Genomic DNA, 12561 nt, shown 5'->3' with positions numbered 1-12561 from the left:
AGAATTTCATGCTTCAACATAAACAGTTGGCTGTGACGGTGTAGATTCCTTGGCTAATAGGATCAGCTTGGACTGCTTCTCTACGAACATTATATGGGCTCACTGTGTCAGCACTCCGAACATTGGCAGGGTGTTTGTTAGTTTGGCCAATTTCTCAACATTACACAGATGATTTTGATTAACTGTTACTGTAAACCACTATTTTGAATGGAATTTATATTGAAAGATTCTTAATAAATAACTATACTTGTAATTTAGTTTGTCTCAGATGTGGATTGTGATGGATGGGAAGGATATGGTTATGTTTTCAGGAATATCTGTATCATCACTTTCATTTTGATTCATAAATACAGGCCAATGATATGACTGGAGATGTATAATGTGCATCATGTACTAAACTGTATTGTATTCTGATATGTATTCAGATGACTTCATTACTATTTGATAGGGATTCATAAATACAGGCCAATGATATGACTGGAGATGTATAATGTGCATCATGTACTAAACTGTATTGTATTCTGATATGTATTCAGGTGACTTCATTACTATTTGATAGGGATTCATAAACACATGTTCATGAAACACTCAGAGTCTGGAGATTTTTATGGAAAGAGTTTTCCTCATTTTATTGAACTCAGACTTCTTTGGCTCCTAACACAAGCGTACTTGAACAAAAAGTTAATGTTTGGAGTAAATATCTTGGAGCAGCTTAGACAATATTTGTGGGAAATGTGCAGTCAATATGTAATATTCATTTGGAATGTTTTTTCATTCAACTTTTACTGACCTGTCACAAATCTGGCGCATCATTATGTTCGTCGACCTACTGATTTTTAGTTTTTGTTTGAAATCAATGACATTCCTAAATGAACTAACTTTGCATGTCAAAAGACATTAGAAAGGTTCCATCAATTCATCAGAAACAGACTGATAAACGAGATACACAACACTGAAATAGTAATCACATATATTTAGATGATGGTTAATGAATGTCACAAGGTCAAATACTCTGATCTCTGATATTCAAACAACATATTCACATTGTCCGGATATTTTCACAATATTTCCAATACAGCTTCACCTGAATTCATCACTGTTTGTTTTGGACCCAGGGAAACTAACCCAATTTTGTCAAGTGTTGTCAGGGGACTACTTGCCTTACAGCTTATAACAGGCTGATAGATTGCAGAATTTTGAGCACCACTTTGTGTCATTTGGGTATGTTTACTTGTACGCAAGTCTGGACAGTTGGTCATGAGGGTATTGTCATCATTACCCTTGTTATATGGTTACACATAAACAAAAATGTGTCTGTCTGAAGGATAGCATAATGAAAACTATGAAGGGCAGCTTGCAGGAGACATTATGTCTGCTTTAAGAAGCAGCTTTTGGCAGATGATGATATCCACACAACTTGTGACAAGGTTAATTGATAAATTGTTTGATGTGACAAATATTTGTTCTGAAACAATTTGATTTTTAACTTTGTTTGTTATATGTGACTCAGGAAAATGGAAATATGGTAATATAGAAATATGAAATAATTATGTTTGTAGAGGGGAACTGATTTACAATCAAATAGTGCAGATGTTAAGACCCTCTTTTTGCAGTTAATTAATGATGGAATTGTGCTTATATCAGGTTAAGCTATTAAATGCAAAACATTTCAGACTGAGCATATTCTAGATGATTAATTGTTTTTATCTCTTTGTATTTTTAATTCAGACATTCTATGTTAGTTTTATCTTTTTACCAACAGGACATGAAATGTGTCAACATCAAGATAACAAAATCGTGTGGAAACCCAATGAACATTCCATCCAATAGCATAACAGCTGACAAAAACCAGTAATTTATAAACGGGAAAACTAGAGGCAATAAAATACAATTTCTTGACAATTGGGGGTGTAACTCTGCCAGAGCTAAACCCTCCCTTTTGCGCTATCAGTCGATGCTTTCCTGTGATAGAATGTGAAATATATCTTATTTCGGGAAGATTGACAGAGATCAGTGCTCGCTCTGTCCCTGTTGATTCACCCAAGTGTGATGTCATCCTTAAATTTACTGCTTTTGTTTTAACTCCTGTGCTGCCAGCCGTAAAGCACAAAGCATCAGCCCACTGTAATTCTTTGATAGGATGCAGGACCCTATAGCATAATAGTATTATTACTAGTTACGAGATTCTGATAAATTCAACACGCTGCGACAAGAACAATTAACATGGACAGTTTGGCGCAAACGGACTTTACTTTGTAAAATTCAGGACAATTATTTTTTCATCTGTGATCCTTCAGTGAGATTTGACAGACAACTGCTTCTAGCATGCAATGAGCATTGTTCCTCATGAGCCAAGGGAGGTAACTCTGGGTGAAATGAAACTGATCTTAATGATTAACACTCCATTACAAGATTTTATCTGTGCGCCAAGGCTATCCGTCCTTTCCATCTCGTCTTGTCCTGTGTCCATTAAATAATTACAGCTTTAATGATATGCAGGAAGCTGGTAATTACCGGGAGCTCATTCAGTCTTGTAACACAATCCCAGTCTCACTCTAAATCTGACTTTTGAAAATGAAAAATTAATAACATCCATAGAAAAAGTGTAATTTCAGATGTCACAGAAGTTGCAATTTCAATAATTTATGACTTTTCTTGAATTATAAATTCAAAGATTTTCTTGATTCTCTTCAAACGTATAATTTCCAGCTGATCTTGTGGTCATGCAGTCATATGTTACTGGCCACTAGTCAAATGCTGTGTAACATGCTCAACTCTATGTCACCCAGTTGGAATCCAAATGGATTTTTGCTGATACATTTGGGGAATTTGAACAATTTGGAGCATGTCTGATATCAAGAGATATGTCATCATTTAAAATCAGTGGCAGACATCTGCACATTTAACATTGTTATCATGTCCATTCATACTCAGATTCATACTAAAATGCAATTATCAAAGTGCAAAAATGAATGCTAATAAATCAGTCATTGTTCAAGTTGAACACTCATATCTAAACGTAACTTGATCTTAATTCTGAATACCTGTAATTTACAAATGTATTGACCTCTTTGATTCCTAACTGTAGCTCACCTGACTGCAAGTTATGAGTTATGTCCTAGCCTGCTTGTTTGTTGGGTCAGTGTCCGTAAACAATTTCTCCTTGGAGACTGACTGGAATAGTCCACAGAGGTTCGAACAGGTTCAAATGCATTGCTGAGTTGTTACTCTTCAAAATTTAAAGACAATTTTGTATGTGTGCAGACATTGGTGGGGCTCAACACATATTTTTATAAAAATAAATTTATCAAACATTTAGATTTCATCTTAGCCATTTGCCAATGACCCTAAACTTTCCTTGCACAGTTAACATATAATATACTTGGAAATATAACACAATGCCATGTACAAGTTCATGTGATTGTCAAAGTAGTGATGCTGTCTGACCTTTTGTTCACGAGGTATGAATCTGACACTCAATATGGACATACTGTGAGGTAGATTGACTGACCCACTGTTTGTCTATTTCTGCTCAATTAATGTAGTGAAATCTTCTAAACTATTCTGAAAATGCTTTTGGCTCTGTCTGATCTAAAATTTGCAGTATGAAGAAGCTGAATTGTGGCATGTATGTTTCACTGTATGATGATATCACATGATTTTACTTGGGTATTTTGTTGTAAAACATTTGAAAAATGGCTTTATGAAATACCATATTCTTCTTAGAGGCTCAGAGTTGAAACACTGTAAATAAAATAAATGTAACTGCTGTGCATTGCAATGATGTTCTAAAATACTACACTCTTTTTTTGGCAGATTTGGAAACATTGTGGAAACTTAGTTATTTCTATATCTTTATTTACATTTAGCTTTAGTATTTATGCAGGATATTTTTAACAACAATGTTGATAACAACTGTTTTAAGTCTGGAATCAGTGCCTTGCCACTATTTTTTGTTGTTGTAGTTGTTGTCAGAATAATTTCTAAAAAAATCAGCAGATATAGAGTAGAGCCTGTAGTCTAAGCTGTGTTATGGGCTGATGACAATGCTAATTGTATATCACAGCCATTTGAAATCTGCTTTCAAGAAGCAATAAAACCAAACTCATTGTCATAACAGCTCTTTCAGCATTGGGATGAAACAATGGAGACAAAAACTCAACAGTGAGCCCTAGTTGTCTGTCCTACCATCAACCTTTAAGCTGACTGCTAATTCTTATTTAGATTTCTTGTATGATGGAATGCCGGGAATGGCGACAGAGAAAGTTGTGCACTTGAAAGCACTCAACTCTGTCTACTTCTTGAATAACATCGCTAAAGTTTTCATGCAGCTTGACAGTGACATGTTTTGACCTAGTGATGGGAGACAGTCCCACTATAAGGACCCCTACGCTGTCTGTTAATGTGCCCAATAAAATTAGAAAGTAGGACTGACATTAAAATGGTTGGAGGCAAGTCATATTTCAGAGTAACATCATAGAAAATGATATCCTATTTCCAGAATGATAGCTTGCTCGGTCAACAAGTTCTAGCAGGACACACATGATAGTTATAGTCTGCATCAAGTCAGTGACAGTATCTCACATGTTATTTTGACTGGGACAAAGGCATTCCAGAATCATATGTAAATTGTCCGCATTCATATATATATATACATATATATATTTGGGCTGTGGCAAGGAAATGCTTTTGTGTCTTTGGTTTTTAGATACTAGTAAGTATTTTTTACTCATGCTACTCAATGTCTATAGTTGTTTAAAATGTTCATTTCAAATATGAATGTAGGTGTATATTCTTGCCTACATTGTGTACAGTAATATGTGCATTACTAAGAGATGATTAAAAGCTTGATCTCAGTTCATAGTGGTCCATGTGTCCAGATGTTTCTTCTAACAGTGTAAGGTGGTGATCAAATAAACTCAAGGTATTGGAATAAAAGAGGAACTTAATATTAAAAGTTTTAAGCACGGAAGAAGCTTTTCTCGGGAATAATGGACAAGTTTTTTTTTGGTTCACAGCACAAGTTTTGCCCAGCCATGTTCATGTATGTGATGATTTGAATGTCTGGTTTCTTGTAAATTGGCAAATGGAAACAATTCTTCTGGCTGTGATTGTCTCTGAGAAAATTGAAAAGCTAAAAAAAGAAAGCTATTAGCATTTTGTGTGAAATTACAGTGAAATTATGCTTTTTCCATCTATCCAAGTTTCACTATTTTCGCCCATTACATTTTAGTGTTCAATTTTGTTAGACTATAACTTGAAGGAAATCAATAATTTTGACAGCTAATAATTTGTGTTTGGTTAGAATGAAGCACAGTAAATTCCAGGTTTGCCAACAAAATGGTCATAAATTCAACAAATTCAGGTTTGTAGCCTTCCTAAGGCATATAGACGGATTTAATGAAAGTTTCACAATGTTAGATAATGTGCCACTGAAATAGCCATTCCACAAACCCATCAGAGGTTATTTGTATAACTTATGTAACTGTTATCATCTGAAGGATCTCAGTATATTTCAGCCCTTTAGCGAGTTATTGCATGGCAATTTGAGTTGGAGAATTTTTCAAAGACCTATTCATTGTATAAGATTTCCATAATCACTGGCATGATAATATTACACCCATTTTCTAACATTGAGAACATGCTGCAGATGCTTGTTGCTTTTTTCAATCTTTTCAGAATTTCATTTCATCCATTTTTTTCTTTGATTAATGCTAAAACATATTTTTCATTAACAAAACATGGGGAATAAAGCATGAAATAAAAAAAGAATCAATCTGAAATATCATGAAATATTTTGCTTTGGATGATGACCAGGGGTAACATTTTATACTAGCTAAATAATTTTGTTGCTTTAGTCAGATTAAAGTTGTTTCTAAAAAAATACAATTGTCATTTTGGGCCAAAAAACCTTGTTTGCCAATTTCTTCTCATAAGATTTTATTTGGTTTGATCCTTGTACCAATCACCTCTTTGCTATTATCGTCCATCAGACAAGAATTTTTCCATTTCAATCTCAAACCCTCAACATCTTCAAGATTCGATTTCCTACTCAAATCTACAAATCAAAGAAGAAACAAGGAGAATTTATTCATTGACTGTGATGTATATCTTTAATTCATGTCCCCAAAATGAAATAACGGAGTAAGAAATAACCACTCTCACTGACCAACAAGTTTGTAATGTGCCGGATTCTGACTTTCTCCTGTGGCACTGATGGAATTCTGGGATTTTATCCGATATCCGGCAAATTTATGAGATCGCTTTCTGTGTGATGGTCCAGTGATGTCCCAGCGATAAGAGAATCGTGGGATTAAAGCTTATGCCAGTGTGATCATTTTATTCCAGAACGGAGATATGGGAAATTTGGCTTTTATGGAGAACTCGTAATAAAGTCGAGTCTAACCCTCTCAGCATCAGATTGAGTTCTGATGAGAGATTGATCGTAACTTGGAAAACTTGTCCGCATAATTAGTCATGTGATTTGTCCTTTTCCAATCTCCACGATTCATTTCAGTTTTACAAAGTGCATTTTTGTGGGAAAAAATATATAATAAATCCTGATCTATTTTGAATTATGTCAGTGAGGATTTATGGGTTATCATTGAAGTGAAATCTGAAATCCAAGATTTCAACAGTTCATATTTTTTGTTATATTCAGTGTTTTCTTTGAATCTCTGAGCTGAGATTTTCGTGTTGAAGTTAATCAGGTAGATTTTCTAAATATTGAATGAGATTCAATGACTCTCCTGCTCTTTGAGAAATAACTGCACGCATCATTATTTCGTGGATTTCAGGTCTGGGGTAGAAATCTAACTCCATGGATCACAAATGATAGCTTTGACATATAATTTGCATTGTATTAATTCATCAGTCAAAACACATAGAGCATTTGATAGTCCTATCTCTGTAACTTGAAACATGAAATATAAGAAAGGTCAAATTGAAATCCTTTGAATCAAATTCAAATTAAAACAATATTCACCTTCATTATGTAGTAAAAAGATAATATAAATGTTCTTAACATGAAATTTAAAACGACAATTAATCATCGTTTCTAATCTGTACATTATCTTGCATGCCAGCAGTATCAGTGGGTCAGCCAATAGTAACTCTGGCATCTCAGATTAATCATACTTGTTTTTTAAACCAACTGTAGAATTATGTTTGATATCAAACATTTGACCTCAGGAGGGAGGTTTCTTTGCTGACACCAACAGACAAACGGTCTTCATTTGGTTTTCATATCAGAATCAAACCTACTCTATTCTCAGTCATGAGGATCAATATTGTGAGGGCAAATGAGATAAATGGGACCAAAGGGAGTGTGTTTTTGCTAAATATTTGTCTGGTATTTCTGTAATCAGTGCTGGTGACATCAATCATTGGCAGCTCTCTGTTCCGTCATCATGCTGCTAGTTTCTGTAATGGTAGTGGTAGTTGCAGTAGAGATATGGGTAGTTGTTGTTGTGGTAGTTGCTGTGAGGGTAGGGGTAGTTTATGTAATGGTAGTGGTAGTTGCAGTAGAGATATGGGTAGTTGTTGTGGTAGTTGCTGTGAGGGTAGGGGTAGTTTCTGTAATGGTAGTGGTAGTTGCAGTAGAGATATGGGTAGTTGTTGTTGTGGTAGTTGCTGTGAGGGTAGGGGTAGTTTATGTAATGGTAGTGGTAGTTGCAGTAGAGATATGGGTAGTTGTTGTGGTGGTAGTTGCTGTGAGGGTAGGGGTAGTTTCTGTAATGGTAGTGGTAGTTGCAGTAGAGATATAGGTAGTTGTTGTTGTGGTAGTTGCTGTGAGGGTAGGGTAGTTTATGTAATGGTAGTGTTTAGTAGTTGCAGTAGAGATATGGGTAGTTGTTGTTGTGGTAGTTGCTGTGAGGGTAGGGTAGTTTCTGTAATGGTAGTGGTAGTTGCAGTAGAGATATAGGTAGTTGTTGTGGTAGTTGCTGTGAGGGTAGGGGTAGTTTCTGTAATGGTAGTGGTAGTTGCAGTAGAGATATGGGTAGTTGTTGTTGTGGTAGTTGCTGTGAGGGTAGGGGTAGTTTCTGTAATGATAGTGGTAGTTGCAGTAGAGATATGGGTAGTTGTTGTGGTAGTTGCTGTGAGGGTAGGGGTAGTTTCTGTAATGTTATTGGTAGTTGCAGTAGAGATATGGGTAGTTTGTTGTTGTGGTAGTTGCTGTGAGGGTAGGGGTAGTTTATGTAATGGTAGTGGTAGTTGCAGTAGAGATATGGGTAGTTTGTTGTTGTGGTAGTTGCTGTGAGGGTAGGGGTAGTTTCTGAAATAGTTGTGGTTTTTGTAATGGTAGTGGTGGTTGCAGTAATGGTAGCAGTAGCTGCTGTAAGGGTAGTGGTAGTTTCTGTAAGGATTGTATATATGTAGTAGTTTCTGCAATGCTTGGAAAAGGTGCTGTAATGATAGTGGTAATTGTTGTAATGGCAGTGTATACAGGTAGTGGTAGCTGCTGTAATGATGGTGAGATTTGCAGTAAATATAGTGGTAGATGCTGTAAGGATAGTTGTAGATGTTGTAATGGTAGTGGTAGCTGTTGTAATGGTAGTGGTAGATGTTGTAATGGTAGTGTGTAAAGGTAGTGTGTAAAGGTAGTGGTAGTAGCTATAATGATAGTCTATAATGGTTGTGGCTGTATAGGTATGGGTAGTTTCTGTAGGGGTTGTACTTGCTGCTGTAAGGTTAGTGGTAGCTGTTGTAATGGTAGTGTGTAAAGGTAGTGGTAGTAGCTATAATGATAGTCTATAATGGTTGTGGTTGTATAGATATGGGTAGTTTCTGTAGGGGTTTTACTTGCTGCTGTAAGGTTAGTGGTAGCTGTTGTAATGGTAGTGTGTAATAGTAGTGGTAGTAGGTATAATGATAGTCTATAATGGTTGTGGTTGTATATGTATGGGTAGTTTCTGTAGGGGTTGTACTTGCTGCTGTAAGATTTAATGGTAGCTGTTGTAATGCTTGGAAAAGTTGTTGTAATGGTAGTGGTAGTTGCCGTAATGGTATTTTGTGATGCATTCAATCTACATATTTGCAAACAACAGCAAAAGTGCTCTTTACATCACCTGTGTTATCACTGAGGTCTGACTGAAGGAAGTGGTCTGAAAATAGTCCTCAACTTTCATGTAAGGATCATGGTGCAACATGACTGGAGTAATGTTTGAGCTAGTCCTGTTATTAGTCATTCTAGGCAATGATTACCACTGTGGGACTTACATTTGTCACAGAATTCAGTCTGTACAACAGAAATACACTACCTCTCTAGCACAACTATATATATCACATGAATAATGCATTATGTTGAACTCAATGCCATACCTTCCTTTGATGAGGGAATATTGAAACCGATGAAACAAATGCGTATGATCAACTATGCTTCAAAGTGACACTTAGCCTGCTTTGTTCTTATGGCCAGGGGGGTGTTCTGCTAATGTTGAAGACAACAAACTCTATCAATCTCTGGCTAAAATGTTATAGTACTAGATGGCATTTCTCATTCTTTTCCCTCGGAGAGAGGTCTGGAGCTGTTGTTAGAGGACATGTCTCTTGTGTTTGATACTGTTTGCCAGCCCAGACACCACTATCTAGATGTTATCTATATCCCAGAACCTCAGCTGGACAGATTTATTGTCCCATTGTCATTTAATGCAGGCTCTCTGACTGAGTTTTCCACTTGTAGTGATCTCTGGACTTTGTGCTTACTAAATAGTTTGTGTCTCAGATATGGTGGTCCTGATTGGGATAATTTTCAGATACCCAGAACACTGGTTGTTTTGTGTTTGTGTGTTCAGAGATGTTTGTTTACGTGCATAAATCTATATGAGATAAAGATTAAGATAACAGTTTGACAGTAATGGATTGGTTCCAGTGTTGGAGATAGTAGGTATTGTGGCCTCCTGTAGGGTTTGGTCATAGAAACATTGCATTTTTGTAATGTTATGGAAATTCTGTGAAAACTGTATATACACTAGGCATATGTTTGTTTGAGTTTGTTGTTTACACTGCAGTCAACAGTATTCTAGCTGTTTCATAGTGACATGTAAATGATCAAGTGTGGGCCAAACAAATCAGTGGTTGATGTTATGAGCAGCGACACATGCTAATACTTACTACCCTGGAACCAGCTTAAATGAATAAAGAAATTAGATATGTCTGTAACTTTAAAACTATTTTGCCTTGTTTCCATTGGAATCTGTTTTGGTAAATAATTGATATTAGTTGTTCTCTGGTGTTGGCATTATATATTGTGTGGGATTGGACAAATGACACTGAATACAGGGATTGTGCTTGACCATGTTGGTGATACATGACACAGAGTCAGTGTATTGTGATTCAGATCAAGATATACTTTATGAAAGAGTGGATATTTTGCCATAAAAATACAGAGGTGAAACCAAAAAGATGTTCATCATGTACGGTCTATTTGTTGTCTAACACTGCACTCAGCAATATTCCAGCTGTATGGCAGCTGTCTGTAAATAATCGAGTATGGACAAGAGAGTCCAGTGACCAATATCATGAGCATCGATCTACACAAATGGGATGCGATGACATGTGTGGACCAAGTTCGTGAGCCTGACCACCTGATACTGTTAGGTGCCTCTTATGACAGGCATGGGGTTGCTGAAGACCAGATCTTCACGGGTTCATCATGTACTGAATTGTATTATGTTGTTATATATATTCAGGTTTCACATCTATTCCTTCATCACTGTTTTAGGGTATTTTGCAAGTACCTGCTCATAATATAGGTGGAATCTATAGTAATGATTATTGAAGGGGTTGTAAGTTGCACAGTTTGTCATAAGGCAAACACTATCTAAGGAACATATTAGAATTGAGCATCGAATGAAAAATGTGGCTATGCATGTATACAATTGTCAGCCTCGTGAATCATTTCATATATATATGTGTGTGTGTATGGTTCACCTAATGGTAATTTGGTTTGTGTTTCAGTATTCGCCACTGATTCAGGACACAGTTTTGAGAGGAACATTCAATGCCACTCTGAACAACCCAGTTGTGCCCCAAGTGGAGCCAGTGCATCAAGGAAGTGCAGCCAAACATGCTTTCCTCCTGGGAGTTTAACTTGTCAGTGCAACAATCATTGGACTATTTAGGAGAAACCTATCCTGAAGTTCACTGTTCCTGGTCATTAGTTTAAAGGAAGTTTCTTTTGCATTCTATATATAAGTAGGTAAAATGTAAGTCCAAAGGCATTAAGGCTGTACATTGCCTAGGAGGTAAACAATGAAAAGCCATAGAACTTGGACATTTGATTTTCAACAAAGTTCAATCAATTTTGTTTTAAGAGTGAAAAGGTTAGTAATAGTGGCATCAATTTCATTTTTGCAAAATTCAATTTCGTATCCTTTCATTATGGCATAGTCCATTTGAATTTTGCAAGCTTTGTTATGATGTCCAGTAAGCTTATTCTAAAAGCAGTTGTTAGGGAATTGTTTTATCATTTCATTGTTTGCACTATGCCAATGTTTGGAAGTGCTGCTGTTCTTAACATGCTGGTAATTAAAGATATGCAAGTGATATTTTTTTATGGAAAAAGGAAAGTTTTCTATTTTATCATTTCATAGTCTTTTGATCTTAAAGAGTGGTTTTGAGCGTGATTTGAACATCTGAAATGATTTGATATTTTCGAAGCACATTTCTACTGCTGTATGTATGTATATATTATGTCCTCCATCCAAACACTATCATCCAGAAATATCGTGTTAGGCTTTGACGTTTAATGCTCCAGTTGTTAACAAGACCAGTTGTTAAGAAACCAGTCTGTTGTTAGGTATTACGTTTGTTATACACTTCCATTCTTTACAAGGAGTATTATCATTTTAGCACAGTATCCAGTAATTTATGAATTGTACTTCACCAACAGCATTCACCTGTCAGTATTGTATATAAAATGTCCATAAATGTCCATACATGTCCATATGAGTATGGAGGGTTAAGAAATGTGCAGTTTCTATCAATAAAACAACTCACATTGACTGTGCTGTGATAATGTGGACAACTTGTTATGATATATTATTGAAAGTAAGGAAAGTTATTGTCTATTTTATTACACCATTATATGTCTATATGATGTACACACTGTTGTCAGTAAATTCATTTATCATGTCAGAGTGTTTGTCATGTTTGTTGATGTTTGTTTCGGGTTTTGTTGTTTTTATACACTAATCCATGTTCATTGCACAACCTTTTGCATTCCAAGGGAACTTTCCAGATTCAGTATAAAGTGTATGAGATTGTTATGGATCTGACTGCTGTGTTTAGCCTCTATGCTGGTAAATAGCTAAATACCTATCCATGTTAATATGGGTTTGATCCTTCTCAAATTTATGCATTCTAATCTGACCAATTCACATGCAGATCATGTTAGATATGCAAAGTTAAGTATATGAAAAGAGAAATAATGGTAAGTACATGGAAGTGTGTCACACTGAATTTATGAAATATGTCAGAAATTCACAAGTAAAATGTGTTTGATACACCAGTTCTTGACAAATTGATCATAAAATGAAACAACTGTTTCTTATAGAACTA

At 35.8% G+C, this 12561-nt stretch overlaps 1 protein-coding gene across 1 annotated transcript in view; it reads left to right on the top strand.

The window, feature by feature from the left end:
• LOC124276129 (sperm-tail PG-rich repeat-containing protein 2-like) overlaps nt 1–12135 on the top strand; it is a 97421-nt gene extending 85286 nt beyond the window's left edge. The window contains exon 12 of the mRNA XM_046711801.1: nt 10960–12135. Coding sequence (XP_046567757.1) covers nt 10960–11091 — 132 coding nt within the window. The 3' untranslated portion in view covers nt 11092–12135. The remainder of the gene's footprint in view (nt 1–10959) is intronic.
• Nucleotides 12136–12561: the final 426 nt, after the last annotated feature.

Source organism: Haliotis rubra, unplaced genomic scaffold, assembly GCF_003918875.1.
Source record: "Haliotis rubra isolate DU_JTF1 unplaced genomic scaffold, ASM391887v1 Scf105, whole genome shotgun sequence".
Lineage (NCBI taxonomy): Eukaryota > Metazoa > Mollusca > Gastropoda > Lepetellida > Haliotidae > Haliotis > Haliotis rubra.
Note: the sequence above shows the minus strand (reverse complement) of the source record. Positions and strands in the feature narration are given on the sequence as shown.